Below are 14,888 nucleotides of genomic sequence, written 5' to 3' on the forward strand. Positions count from 1 at the left end.
TTTTTTTTTTTTTTTTTTTTTTTTTTTGCGCGTAGATATTAGCTACATGAAATTCGTACGAGATGGCAATGATTTTCCAGAAAAGGAAGAGTATGACTACATAATTGTAGGGGGAGGAACGGCAGGGTGCCCATTAGCTGCAACATTATCAAAAAACTTCTCAACCCTCCTTATTGAAAGAGGCAGTGAACCCAATAAATACCCATCAGTGCTTAAAGAACAAGCTTTACTCAACGTTTTCACTGTTGAAGATGATGGCAAAAATCCCTTCAATCGTTTTGTTTCCAAGGAGGGTGTGCAGAACCTAAGAGGGCGAGTTCTTGGTGGCACTAGCATGATCAACGGTGGCGTGTACTCGAAACCGAACACAGATTTCTTCAAAACACAGTTAGGGGTGCAGAAATTCGACATGGAAATGGTGGAGAAGGCGTATAAATGGGTTGAAGAGGCTTTGGTGTATAGGCCGAGGTTGAATGCTTGGCAAAATGCTTTTAGAAGGGTTCTTGTTGAAGGAGGAATTGTGCCTGATAATGGGTTTGAGTTGAGAGACGTTGTGGGTACTAAAATTGCAGGTTCTATTTTTGATGAGAATGGGAATAGGCATGGAGCTGAGGAGCTTCTCAACAAGGCACGACCCGGAAATCTCAAAGTCGCTATTCGGGCTACTGTCGAAAGAATTATCTTCTCTGGTTTGTGTTTCAATTTGTTTGTTGTTGTAATTGTAAAAAGAGCACACATTTAATAAGTCCTTAGAGTAGAGAAAACACTGAAGAGCAATGCTTTTGTCAACCAGTACCGATTCTACTCCTCCATAATTTATCTTATCATCATAAGTAATGCTTCGTTCTCCTCTTCAATCAATGTGAGATCTTATAATCTACCCCCTTGGGAGCTCAGAGTCAGCTCAGTGTCGGACTCTAATGCCATTTGTAATAGTCTAAGCTCATCGCTAGTGAATATTGTCATCTTTTGAGTTTTTCCTTTCAAGTTTCTCATCACCGTTTTTAAAACGCGTCTTAGGGAGAGGTTCCACACCCTAACAAGGAATGTTTCGTTCCCCTCTCCAACCAATGTGGGATCTCACAATTCACCCTATTTGGGAGCCCAACGTTCTCGCAGGCACTCCACTTGGTGCCTCTAATACCATTTGCAACCGTTCAAGCCCACTACCAGTAGATATTTTCTCTTTGGGCTTTCTCTTTCGAGTTTCCCCTCAAAATTTTTAAAACGCGTCTACTAGAGAGATTTTTATACCTTAACAAGGTTTCGTTCTTCTCTCAACCAATATGGGATCTCATAATCCACCCCTTTTAGAGGGTCCAACGTTCTCGTTGGCACACCGTTTGGTGTCGGGTTCTGATACCATTTGTAACGGTTCAAGCCTACCGCTAGCAGATATTGTCATCTTTGGACTTTCTCTTTCGAGATTCCCATCAAGATTTTTAAAACACACCTGCTCAAGAAAGATTTCCAGACCCTAAGAAGGAATGTTTTGTTTCTCTCTCCAACCGATGTGTTATCTCACAATCTACCCCTCTCAGGAGCCCAGCATCTTCGCTGGCACACCGAGACTAGCTCTGATTCCATTTGTAACTGTCCAAGTCCACCACTAACCGATATTATTCTCCTCGAACTTTCTACAAAGTGTACAGACAATTCTACTAAAGTTACTCCATAATTTAGTAACTTATTCTACTAAATCTGTATGAACGGTTTACAGGATCATCAGCAACTGGGGTTTTGTATTCTGATTCAAAAGGAAAGCTACACACAGCAGTCATCCGGAAGAATGGAGAGATAATTGTGAGTGCAGGAGCCATTGGAAGCCCACAGCTTCTCCTTCTAAGTGGGGTTGGCCCAAAATCCCATCTTTCATCCTTAAACCTTCCCCTCATCCTCCACAACCCACACGTGGGTCAGTTCATGAAGGACAATCCCCGTGTCGGCGTCATTCCAATTCTTCCATATCCACTAGACTTCACCTCTTCAAAAGTGATCGGAATCTCAAACAACAACACCTACTACTTCCAATCCATCGCCACCACATCACCCTTCTCAATCCCCCCTTCTTTCAGCCTCCTTCCCCCCAACTCCACGTCCGTCAACCTCACCATAGCCACCATCGGCGGCAAATTCTCCAAACTCACCTCCGTCGGCTCTCTCCGCCTGAACTCCTCCACCGACGTCAAAACCACCCCCATCGTGCGATTCAATTACTATTCTAACCCTGCTGATATTCAGCTCTGCGTTGGAGGAGTGAGAAAAGTGGGGGATTTTCTAAAAACCCAAATCATACAAAACATTAAAACCAGGGATTTGGAGGGTAATAGAGTAATTCAGTTTCTAGGGCCTCCGTTGCCGGAAAACTTGTCGGATTATAGCTCTGTGGCGGAGTTTTGTAAGAGAACAGTCACAACGTATTGGCATTACCATGGTGGATGTTTGGTCGGAAAAGTGGTCGACGGTAATTATAGTGTCATCGGACTAAAGAATCTTCGTGTTCTTGACGGCTCCACTTTCGCCGTCTCGCCGGGATCTAACCCTATTGCCACCCTCATGATGCTCGGCCGGTGAGTTGATAATATATATATATATATATATATATATATATATATATATATATATATATATATATATATATATATATATATATATTTAAAGAAACTAAAAAATATAATTTTATTTTAAAGATATTGATATTGTAGATTATTTGTTTAATTATTTTTGCAGGTATGTTGGCCTTCAAATGCTAAAACAACGAGGGGTGTAATAAAATGGCAAATTGGAAGAAAATAGCCATTTTTAGATGAAAAATGTCTATTTCTGCTCCATTTGAAAATAAAGATAATTATAAACATATACTTTTCTTTGTATTTTCTTTTATATATATATATATATATATATATATATATATATATATAATAAATAAAGATGTTTAGTTAAAGTTATTATATGCTAAATTTCAGGTCGACTTGATTAGTAATTCATTGGTTTCGTTGTTAGCATCGGTTTTACGTAATCATAATTGTTTGGACCATTCAAGAAGACTTTAATAATAACCTATTTAAGTATTAATAATAATTAATTAAAAAAAATTGTATAATGCTACAAGAAAGATAATATTAAAGGCTAAGAATTAATAGGTTTGACCATTTCATAAAAAGACAATTTTGTAAATCCAACCATATTGCTTTTTTTTTTTTTTTTTTTTTAAGGTTAAAATTTGATTTTTTATGCAATAATAAATAATATTGAAAAAATATATATTATTTTTTAATTGACCGTTACTCTAGACAAACTAAGAGTAGTTAGAAACTAGAGGGAAAAACATTTTCTTATTCGTTTATATGAATTTTGGGAGAATATTGTTAAAGATAGAATAATATATTTAAATATTTAATATATCAAAGTTATAATTTTACTTAAATTATATTTAAAAATTATAAAATATCTCAATATATATCTAACCCATCTCATCCAAGTTTAAATATATTTTTTTATTTAATGTATTTATATATTGATTATTTTAATATTTAATCTATTAAATACAATAAATATGTATTTTTTTTTTTAATTTCAAACCTGTCCAATTAAATATATTTTTCTTTCTTTTATATATTTTAGGTCAACCATTTAAATTAAATATATTTTTCTATTAAATATTATTGAACACTTTAAATTAAATCTATTTTTTTCATAATGGTGTGGACCCACATAAGTACAAGTGAACTTTGAGGAGCACCAATAATAATTAGCCACTCCTACTTAGAGTAACCATGTAAATGGCTTCATTGTTGGCTTAGTTGGATGACTTGTTTGCTATATGAATGACGTGAGTCCTATAGCCTTATATGTGTCGTGTGTTATGATTATTACCAATGTTATATTTATGTTTACGGTACAATATGATATGTCGCGTTACAATTTATGTTATGTATTAGTTATACTATTATATGATTAAGTTAAATTATGGAACTATGCTGTGATATCAATGTTGTATGATGCATGAATCTCCATATGTCACGTCATGTAACTATGTTAACATGTATGTTAATCACAAAAGATATGACAATTATTACGTATGTATGTCTCATGGGAATGTCATGTAATAAAAAAAATGGAGGCATGAGTTGCATAAGTGTATGCTATGGTTTGAAGTTATTGGGATCTAATGCATTTTATATGTCACATGCATTGAGATAATTCTCCATTATGATTAATACGGATGCATACACTATGATATCATGTATATCGTGATATTATGTGCTATCCTTTCTCTTTGTGGCTTCTAGCAGCATGAGTGTACACTACCCCAACAAATAGGCATAAGGGTATATATACGAGTCCACCTGATAGGCCCACGTGCACGTACATCAGTCTTTTATTGAAAAGTACTACACATTCAAACCTGCCTAGACTAAAAAGTAGTATTTTTAAATTCAATTACTTTCCCCGACAAAACCTTTATAATTCAATTACTTTAACTCCTACCTAGGCCAACATTGACTTGCTTCTTTTATTACAATGATCAACTTAACATCAAGGCCTTTCTTCTTTACTGCAACATATGGAGACTCTACTACCAAACATCATCTCGCACATTTGATCCCAATAATAACATTCCTAAACAAAGAATAACCCGAACCAACCCAAATAAAAAGCAATATCCCCTCGTAGTAGAAGTTACAAAGTAAAGCCCGATCGTACCTCTTTTGTAGTTCAGTTAACCCTGCCCAAACCAACATTGAATTAATTCTTTGAATGGTTTGCTGAGACTCAGCGACCAAAAACTTTATCGCAACTTCCATGTCTCTCTGGGGCATACCTAAACAAAGAAGAATTCATATTTGTATGTGTTTATAAGGCAGGCACGTATACAAGACTTAAAAAAGCTCGTCAAATGTGGATCCAGCATCCCTTTTCGTCGATAAGGTAAAGACAGCACCATACAATAAATTCTAGGCTTCCTGAACCACAAATGTCACTATAAACGTAACTGTCACTCTAATTGTGACTACCACTTAAAAAGTCACTATCAAAATTTGAATATCCTCTTCAAGGGAATCGTGACAAAAGTTCGATCTTAGACATTATCCCTGAATTAGAAATGATGTTAATAAATAGCATTCAAATCACAGCAATTAAAGATGGGAAACAAGAAAAAGCCTCTTTAATGAAAGCAATTTTACATGTATACAAAATAGATCATTCCCTTTAAAAAGAAAAATTGTGACTAAAACAAGTAAAACTGGCGAAATCACTCGGCAAATGAGTTCTCTTCTGCAAGTCATGATGCTCAAACATCGTATTCTCCAACTGGGTGCCTCAAATGTTCTTTGGCTGGTAATACTTAGCCACCTCCAGACTTGAGGGTGTTACTTAACCTGAATTAGCACGTTAACCGGTTAAACTAAATAAAAGAAGGCTGTAAAAAAAGTGAAATCGTTTAAGAACGTAGCTCTGACTGACAATGCTGCTCCTAGCATTTCAAGACCAAATTCATTCGATATCGAACAAAGGTATCCAAAAATAAATTCACAAGATTGGGTCGACTATGTCAAACAAAACAATGCATTTAGGCGGTCGGGGAGGGTCTAATTACTAAAGTTTCTGGAATCATTAAAAAAACAGATGTAAAGTATAACTTTGTACTTACCAATCCAATCCCTCAAAAAGACCTTCTCCTTTTATAGCGGAGGCTTTAAATATAGCCCATTGGCGGTTCTTAATTTTGTGCAACTCTAAAGCCTCTGTGACTGCAGCATCATCAAGTGCACCCGGAAGATCCTATACCGAGATGGGAAGATAATATGTAGAAAAGATAGAAAAATAGAAACTGCATTAACCATTTGTACTAAACATTTTGTACAAGCCTTCAAAACACCTCAGACACACAATCACAAATGCTTGGTCTTGGACCTTCCGTTGTTTTGAGATACAGCTACACAGTTTTAAAACTCACAAAACTTGAGTTGAGAAATTTATCGGGGAAATGTCATAAAGAGAAATAAGGTTTCAATGTTTTCAATTATTTTCTGAAAGAACTAAGAATTACTGTTCCCAGTATTTGTTAGCAATAACTCTCCTCATAATTCAATTTCACATTTCATAGTTACTAAACTTAATAATGTTTCAACATGAATGTAGCTCAACTGATAAAAAAAACTGTGTATTCTCAACCAAAAGGTTAAAGGTTCAAATCCCTCACAAACAAATAATGTATTGGAATAAATAAAATAAAAGGTAAATGAACAATAGGAAGAAAATAGTTCCGAACGGTTTTTCTAAAACAAAAAAGATAAAATGATATTTTTTACGTACTTTCCAAAACACATACAAACAAATCCTTAAATCCTACTATTTAAGCCCAATTGCATATGCATACTTCAACTATCAGATTCACAGTCTATTGGATTCTATTTTCTGACCAAAAATGCTAACAATATAAATAATCGGCAACAGCACTAACCTGCTTATTCGCAAAAACTAACGCAACTGCACCACGCAACTCTTCTTCCTGAACAAACACACAGAAGAAAAACTATTGGAACTGGCCGACAAAAATCGACTGAAAATTGAAAACAATAAACTTGACTAATAAACAAACTTACAAAACTATTACCAAGCTCAATCCTTTATAAAAAAAATGTGGACAGTTCAGAGACGTTCAATTTATTTCTTGTGCAGGACTTTTGAAACTGAAGGAAAAGAATAGTGATGCAAACATACTACTACTGAGTATTGCCATCTAGGAACCAGATACAATCCACGCTCTTGATGATGTATTTCATTAACGCAGAATTGAGATTTTACTCGGCATCAAATAAAACCATCAACCTTGTATACTAAAATGCATAATTTGACAATATAACTAATCATTAGACTTTATTTCCAAATTTCAGAAACACACAAGGTCAGGTATGACAAATTCTACATTTTGTTTACCAACTCTGTAACAAGTGCCGACCATATTGTACCTCAAGTATTGCATGAAACTCCTCTTTTGCTACCACCAGCCTATCAGTATCACTTGAATCAACCACATAGATTATAGCTTGCGTATTTGGAAAATAGCATCTCCAGTATGGTCTACGACACAAGGCAAGCAACTAATTAGCTTGAACAATATAAAAAGAGGAGAAAAGGAAAATGACGGAGAAAAGTTTAAGGAGCCAATTATAGTAAATAAACAGGTAGAATATAGATGGGCTGAAGTATGCATCAAGTCACAAATACACATATTAGTCAACTTCAAAAACAATATATTGTTGACACATGACATGAGAGAGAGTCTATTTATGAAGTCTGATACAGGCTCAAATGAACAAGATCAAGTATCCACTTCCTGTGTCTTTCTGGAATAACCAAAGACTACTATCTGTGGAAGGAAACTCTGTGACATAAGTTAGTTTTGGTAAAGAATTGATGGAATATTTTCATTATCAAAAGGACATAAGGATGAATAAGAAATTTAAATTCAAGAGTATTTCCAAAAATTAAGACATTAAAGTTAAAAACCAGACATAGATCTCCATTTAGACCAGACACAGAGACAAGCTTCCACCGAATTTGATAACCACACAACAGTAATCATGTAAGCTAACAGTAAATCACACGGTCCTATTTCCTAAGAACCAAATAAAGTCCAAATTCGTGCTCTTTCAATCAGAATTTGGTATTACTGTTAAGTGTGCAATCAAATAGCTTCTTGAAAAGCACTATTGGAATGATTATTAAATTACATTATCATAATTATCAGTTGAAACATAATAAAAGTCTTCATTTAAAAGGAAAAATGATGAAGAAAAAAATAAAAAGAAAAGTATCCTCCTATCCTATCTTTTGATTAAATATATATATATATGGTACTCTCCTCCCAGCTGAGAAAACCATCAATCTGGGAAATGGAGGCGGGAGCCAGGGGGAGCACCAGGTTAAATATTTGGGGGAGAAAATAAAAAGAAGAGCATCGTATCTCATTCAGGGGTGCAGGATGGCGTTAAGCCATTGTTTAGATGGGAAAATATTTACATTGACAAAGAAATTCACAGATGAGAGAGCTGGCTATCCAAATTTAAGAGTGTCTTAACAATTCTAGTAAACTATAGAGATTTTTTTTTTTTTTTTTTTTCATACGTTATTAATAAAAATTAGGCGAAAAAAAACATCATGAACACTTGATAATAAATAACAAAATTATAAGCTATTATCCATTAAGGAGGAGAGAGATAGAGAGAGAACCAAAAAACAAAAATGACAACTTGAGATGAATTTCTACTCTTACAACCTTCCAAGTTTGCATATGTTATGCAATATCATTAATTTCAATATACAACCACCTACATGCCTTTACCTGCTTAAACAACTTTCTTTTTTGTTGAACAGATTATATTCAACCCTGTCTTTCCTAGTATTTACCAGATATTGTTCATACAAGCTAGTGATTTTAACCAAGCATTGGAAAGAAAAACTAGAAAACATATCAAATTTCAACTTTTGAGGAAAATATCCAAAAACTGATAAAAGGACAAGACTAACCTGATACTAGTCTGTCCTCCTGCATTACAGACAACGAAAAGCTATTAATGACATAACCAAGATGCTTGGATGGATTTGACAAAATAATTGAAGCTAATACTTGCCCCAAGTCGATAAGATTGTCATAGTAAAAAAGCACGTACATGCAATCAAACACATATATGGCTAGAATAATCCCCCCCACCCGTCCCCCCAATGAAAATGGTTCCTATTAACAATTTTTTTTATTAAAGAAATTAGTATTATTAAATGCTTTATAACATTAATGTTATATAATATGAAATTAATTTTCATGCTGAATCCCATGTATGTAGAATTTAGAATAAAATCATTACAAATTTGCACAATCTTTCTTTGTTTTTTGTTTTTATAAGAAACATAAGCCTGCATAACCTATTTATCAATTTAGCAGAACAATGCATGCCTCTCTCTTTTTCTCTCTCTCTCTCGAGTGTGTTGCAATCTCATAAGAGTAATCATGGAGAAAATAATACAACATGAGATCACATTTCTTCCCTCAAAGATATCAGGACCTAGATTGGCTTACCAAGATCCCAGACCTGGAATTTGATGTTGTTGTACTGCACAGTTTCAACATTAAACCCAATTGCTGCATACAAAATGGATATAGTTTATACGATATTTGAACAGTAGCTCAAGGAAAGTCAATGCAAGAAACAATTGTTTTCAATTCAGATTTTCACTTATGAAACTTCCACTAAGAAATATGAAATATACTGTAACAAGAAGGTATTAGGAACATCAAAGAACTTTGTGGGTACACAAAGAAAAATACCCCACAGAATTTACAAAACTCTATAAGTAAAACCTCTCATAAATTAGTAACAGAAGGAAAAAAAAAAAAAAAGGAACAGCATATAAACCTACAAACTAACAAATCTAAAGCAAACGATTATGCGGAAGCTAGTTTGATATTTCCACGTAAAAGAACTCAGTCAAAGAAAATTCTCATGGTAAATTCACAGCAAAACTACTATAGTTTGAATTAATCATTTTAAGGAATCTAGATCTATGGCCTGCCCACAGTTGTTTCCAATCAACTTTTCAGTATTTACAATTAAACAATTGAAAAAACAAAAGTAGATGTCCATGCTTCTTGTGGTTGAATTTTAACATTCAAGATGTAGTTTCCGATCATTGTCCTTCTCCAAATGGGATGGAGAGTCCACAGAAAGAAGAACACAAAAAGTATGGGGAAAACAAAAAATTCGAACTACAGAAATCTCCAAAGAGAATGAAGGAGGCAACCATTGTTTCTAATCCAAAAGTATTAAATGATCTATAAGACTAATGCAGCAACTATCGTGGCAACTCCACACAAACTCTTAAATTTGAATGCCGAAAATTCAAATTTTAATTCTCATAGCCTTAATTAGGAAAATGCTTTGTATCCCACATATCAAATTATAATTACAAGAGAACCACAAGATCACATTTGGAAAGAATACCAACTTGGAATTGTCGAGACAACCTCCCCCATCTGGAGCCGATCTGCACAATTTTGAAAAGAACTCATCACAAAATGGCGCCAAGTATCCGTCCAGATATCACAAAAACCCAACACATCACAAAATGTAAGCAGAAAATATAATTAAAAAAAAAACGTACAGAGAATTGTAGTTTTTCCGGCATTATCGAGCCCAAGAACAAGGATTCGAGCTTCCTTATTTCCAAAGAGCGAAGAAAACATTCGAGTAAACAAAATCCCCATGGTGCGCACAGAATGATGTGTTGTGTTATAGATAGGAAGATAGATAGGGATCAGATCTCAACGCAGAGCTCAATACATCCCTGGAAAAACCAGCTACAGACTCAACATCCAACAGAGACGTGAAAATCAAGAAATGGGCATTAGAAGAGGACAGAACCTGCGTTGATCTCAGGATTATGAATTGAATGAAAAATCTGGAGAAGCAGTAGCAGTGAAGAGGAGACTCACAGTTAGGAACTCGCTGATCTGCTCGAATTCGATTCAAAATTCTCCAGAACTGGAGTACCGAAATCTCTTCGATGGCCGTGTTCCTCCTGCTCCGGTGCGTTCTATCCACGTCACTTCCGAGGAAAATTTTATATAAACAAAATTCGCTTTTTTTTTTCTTTTTTTTTCTGTTTATGTTGAAGGACAATTCTTTTTATAAAATTTTAAATACGTGGAAAATTTAAGAATATTTTTATTAATTTAACCTTTTTTTTTAATTTAGACTCATTTTTCAAGTATAATTAATGTTGTAAATTGTAATATATTGATTATTAATTTGAGTAATTGTAAGTCAATAATTGTTTAGTTGTTCTATACAAATTATGTTCTCTTTTAGTTGGTCTAGTCTTCCCACGTGCATTCTCATTTTAATATTCTTTTCGATAAGACGATTATTGAAATAAAGCTCAAATAATGAACGGTAAAATACATTTTCGATACCTTAATTATTTGCATGTAAAACCACACTTGAACGTCTAAAGTAGTGTCTATGTGTATGCACATCACAACAAAAAACTATATATTCTTTCACTTTTATGAAAATGTCATTGAACGTTTCCTAAAAAGATTAATATCACCTTAGTCAAATCTATTATTTTGATTATATTTTTGTTATATTTTGCCCGTTCAAGTTAATCCACTCGTCATATCCACATCGAGGTCGAATATAACTCATTAGTTAGTTGATCAATACTTCATCAATTATACCCAAATCCCTAATGAGTTGGAATAGAATAGATTTAGGGTTCAACTTAAAACCATTTGTAATGGTTCGAGCCCACCGCTAGTAGATATTATCTGCTTTGGCCCGTTACATATTAACGTAAGCCTCACAGTTTTAAAACGCGTCTACTAAGAATAGGTTTTCACACTTTTGTAAAGAATGTTTTGTTCTCTAACCAATGTGGGATCTTACAATCTTCTCAGGATCAATAGTCAATAACAGCACCAAATAGATCCCCTCTAGTCCAACACTCCGTCATGTGGAATGAGAGCTACTACTACAACAATCTTTCGAGAGAAGTGCTCATAAAAAGCACAGTAAGACGACCATGAAAGTGTTAAAAGTAAGTTTTCAAAACCACTTCAAACTTATCAAACACCATAAAAATTTTGAACATGCTATTAAATGCCTAATACTTTTAATATTTGATAGGTTGACATATTTTTTGTCCATTTGATTTTAGAACTAGTTGGCTCGAGTCTAGACATTCTTGTGCAACATAACTCTGTTACCTACTCTTGGCTTCTGAAAAGTAGAAACTATCTCCACAAACAAACACGAATTCTTTTAATATATTTTGTCTTCACTCACATATATCTTATATAAAGTAATAAAAGGTCACTCAACTTAAAGTTGATCCAACTAGAGCCGGCTTAACCATAAAAATTTTATGATTGAACTATTGAAAAAAATGTGCACCTTAAAACTTTTCTAGTCATTCGATCCTTGATATTACTCTCATTTAAATGTGGTATCGATGCATTCATATACCTATTCTTTACGGGTGTCACACACTTAGAGTAACAAATCTAAAAGTTTACCTAAGGAAAACTCAAAATATTTTGATACTAGTTTTGTTGACTATTACTAAAAATTTAATAAACTTGGCCTTTTTGGGGTGAGATTTTTGGTCGTGTGTATGTGTTAGTTGATACGTCATGTGTGAAGTCTACTAGTTCAATGGGCATACAAATAAGTATTCTCGATCCAAAAATTTGAGGTATGAATAAGCCTTTGATACTCTCGAAAATATTTAATAAATTGGTTAAATTAATAAAAATATTCATAAATTTTGTACTTTCGCAAAAAGTAGGACTATAACTTTCAAAAGTTTGAATAATATTCTTAAAACTTTTTAGAAATGGTTAGTTTTAAATTGAAATTATTAATATTTTAGTTAAAAAAAATACCGAACCTTTAAAAAGTTTCATTAATATATTTATTCTTACATCCTTATTATACCTAAAAAATACAAATATATATTTTTTTAAAAAGTAGGAGTATTATTAAAACTTTAAGATATATTTTCAAATATTTTTACCATTATCACAATATCTATTTACTAATCCTTTTAATTTAATATTATAATTTAATTGGTGAAGAAATATATACTAAAATGAACTCTCTTAAAATGTAAAATAAATTAAATATTCAATTAATTTCAATTTTGAATGATTAGAGGTATATTTAAAAATAATTTGGATAATAATAAAAATAATTTTAAGTATTTTAAAATCGGAAGTAAATGGAAAGTTTTCCCAAATATTCGGAGATCATACATGAACAACGGATATCAACGGTTATGGTTTTACTAGGCACATAAATCGGGCCCACCACCTCTCGAATTGGAAGACGGATGTACTAGTAACGGAAGCAGATAATCATATCCGTTTGGCTATATAAACCCGTCGTCGTCCCCGAGACCAAAACCCTAACACTTGGATTACTCAGAAACAGACAAAAGGTGAGAACCCCACCGTCTCTTCTTCATTATTGCTTCTTTTCTTTGAGTAAATTGGTTTTTCTTTTTCTATTCGCTTTTTTATTAGCTTTCTCTGCGTTTGATGATCTATGGTTTCGTCCTCTTCATTTATCATCAACACCATCTTCTTTCTACTGCATTTTCTTCAATGATTACTGCTGATTTCAACCGTCTTTTCTCTCCATTTCTTGATTCATCTTCTACGGATTTGACACATTTCTCCTCTTAAATTTCTGCAAAAATAAAGTTCCGACTTAAAAAGAAAAACAAAGAAGTAACACGAGAAATAGAGGAAAGAAGATGAAAATTTCTTCCTCTTCCCTGCTGTTGGAATGTTCAATGGTGAAAAAATGAGAACAAATAGAAACAGAAACAGAAACTGAGTGATCAATGGACTGATGATGACGTTCAACTGAAGAAGAGAAGAAAAGAGAGGAAGAATCAAGGGAGGGTGGAGAGAGAAGTAATAATGAAACATCATTTTATTATTGATACATCATTTCTTCTATTAAAGTGTTACTTTCTGGAATTTGGGTACTAAATAGATATTGAAGTATGTTTTGCATTTTTTTTTTTATTCCTTGTTAAAATATTAATGCCTTCTACTCTCTTGTCGTCTAAAGTGAGATTCTCAGTTCTTTATTCTTTGTTATTCTACCGGTTTCATTGATTTTCGTGTGCTTGTTTTTTTTTTTTTTTTTTTGCATTTTGTTCTCTGTTGATCCAACGAAATGTTAAATATCTAGATTGGTGACTTGGAATCAGCCATTTCTTCGAAAATTGCGGTTTCTTGTTGCTGGGTATTTCATGCACTACAAAAGGATATCACACATTTCTAGACTATGCTTGCATGGGTTGTGGCAATAGAGCTTTAAGTGACCTTTTTAACTTGTTCTCATATTGAATATCCTACTAACGTTTGCTTGAAGCTGTTTGTTCTCTCTTTCGAATCTATTGCTATTTTTTATGTGGGATAATTAAAACACTTTAGTTTCACCTTGTAAGTGATATCTTGTAGTTTCAACTATGAAATCTGATTAGTTTTGTTTGTGGTGGTAGAAAGACGCAGCTATGTCAGGAAAGCAGCTAGATCAATGGGGGAGTGGGTACCAAAGTTACGACTATGATTTGGACGACTACTCGTACAGTCCTCCATCGCAAGGGAATGTACAAGTGGCAAGAATGGGATATGTGGGTGTTGTTAGTGCAGAAGACAAACAAGTGAGCAGCTATGAACAAAGTTGGAGGACTCACGATCGCAACAGGCAAACTGGAAGCTATACGACCGCTTCAACAAAGGAGGTTGCTTCTCGTGGTGAAACATTCAAGGAGAGGTCAAGTGGGAGAGTTGGGTCGAAGGATGAATTCAAAACCACCTCCACTTACAGGGTTGGTGACCGAAGTGGATATACCGAGTATCAGCATCAAGAGAGGTTCCGGCGTGTTGATTTTGGCAGCGGCAGCAGCAGCAGCATAAGAGGATCGGCGGGTAGCAAGGGGGGTAAGTAGGCATGCATGCTTGTATGACTTTTGACTAGAATTTAGTAGCTAGCTGGAACTTGGTTTGTGGTGTCCCTTTGATATGCTGTTTTCTGCCGTAGAAAATAAGATGGAAGAGATAGGCTTTTGTTGTTTTTTGGTGTTTGTAATGCTCTGATAGGTTTAGAGAGCTGAATTGAATTTCAGAAACAGAAGTATGTGGTATCGTTGGTCGGTATTTTGATACTGTTTGGTCAAGAATGGAAGTCAATGTTTTTAATAAATAATGAATGGAGAGGAAATAAATATAAAATTAAACTATTTTTTAAATTAATAATAAATTAGTTTAACTACTAATTTTATCAATTCATAACCTTTTTCATTTG

At 33.9% G+C, this 14,888-nt stretch overlaps 3 protein-coding genes across 6 annotated transcripts in view; 2 read left to right on the forward strand and 1 right to left on the reverse strand.

Annotated features, from left to right (window-relative positions):
* LOC111492330 ((R)-mandelonitrile lyase 1-like) overlaps positions 1 to 2,793 on the forward strand; it is a 7,677-nt gene extending 4,884 nt beyond the window's left edge. For both annotated transcript variants that reach the window (XM_023141633.1, XM_023141632.1), the window contains exons 2-4: positions 36 to 689; positions 1,721 to 2,570; positions 2,731 to 2,793. In XM_023141633.1, coding sequence (XP_022997401.1) covers positions 36 to 689; positions 1,721 to 2,570; positions 2,731 to 2,770 — 1,544 coding nt within the window. In that variant the 3' untranslated portion in view covers positions 2,771 to 2,793. The remainder of the gene's footprint in view (positions 1 to 35; positions 690 to 1,720; positions 2,571 to 2,730) is intronic.
* Positions 2,794 to 5,067: 2,274 nt separating this feature from the next.
* LOC111492376 (ADP-ribosylation factor 1-like) lies at positions 5,068 to 10,651 on the reverse strand. Of its 3 annotated transcripts, none has more exons than XM_023141699.1 (9): positions 10,499 to 10,651; positions 10,168 to 10,427; positions 10,012 to 10,050; positions 9,086 to 9,148; positions 8,539 to 8,557; positions 6,978 to 7,089; positions 6,470 to 6,517; positions 5,657 to 5,787; positions 5,068 to 5,384 (listed from the first exon to the last, which is right to left on the reverse strand). In XM_023141699.1, the coding sequence occupies exons 2-9, from the start codon at positions 10,268 to 10,270 to the stop codon at positions 5,351 to 5,353; spliced, it is 549 nt and encodes a 182-aa protein (XP_022997467.1). In that variant the 5' UTR covers positions 10,271 to 10,427; positions 10,499 to 10,651; the 3' UTR covers positions 5,068 to 5,350. The 3 variants fall into 3 exon arrangements, with proteins under 3 accessions (XP_022997467.1, XP_022997469.1, XP_022997468.1); XM_023141701.1 differs by having other exon boundaries at positions 10,168 to 10,350; positions 10,499 to 10,638; XM_023141700.1 differs by having other exon boundaries at positions 10,168 to 10,350; positions 10,428 to 10,638.
* On the forward strand, positions 10,334 to 14,792 carry LOC111492379. The gene is made up of 3 exons (XM_023141705.1): positions 10,334 to 10,338; positions 12,966 to 13,005; positions 14,083 to 14,792. Exon 3 carries the CDS (start codon positions 14,095 to 14,097, stop codon positions 14,530 to 14,532), a length of 438 nt encoding a protein of 145 aa, XP_022997473.1. The 5' UTR covers positions 10,334 to 10,338; positions 12,966 to 13,005; positions 14,083 to 14,094; the 3' UTR covers positions 14,533 to 14,792.
* The last annotated feature ends 96 nt before the right edge of the window (positions 14,793 to 14,888 follow it).

Source organism: Cucurbita maxima, unplaced genomic scaffold (genome assembly GCF_002738345.1).
Source record: "Cucurbita maxima cultivar Rimu unplaced genomic scaffold, Cmax_1.0 Cma_Scf00017, whole genome shotgun sequence".
NCBI lineage: Eukaryota > Viridiplantae > Streptophyta > Magnoliopsida > Cucurbitales > Cucurbitaceae > Cucurbita > Cucurbita maxima.

Excerpts from the sequence above, each read along its gene's own strand:
- LOC111492376 (XM_023141699.1), bottom strand. The coding sequence starts at position 10,270 with ATGGGGATTTTGTTTACTCGAATGTTTTCTTCGCTCTTTGGAAATAAG. Across the intron at positions 10,051-10,167 it reads CGGAAAAACTACAATTCTCT|ATCGGCTCCAGATGGGGGAG; the intron begins GTACGTTTTTTT and ends AAAATTGTGCAG. Across the intron at positions 5,788-6,469 it reads TAGTTTTTGCGAATAAGCAG|GATCTTCCGGGTGCACTTGA; the intron begins GTTAGTGCTGTT and ends ATCTCGGTATAG.
- LOC111492379 (XM_023141705.1), top strand. The coding sequence starts at position 14,095 with ATGTCAGGAAAGCAGCTAGATCAATGGGGGAGTGGGTACCAAAGTTAC.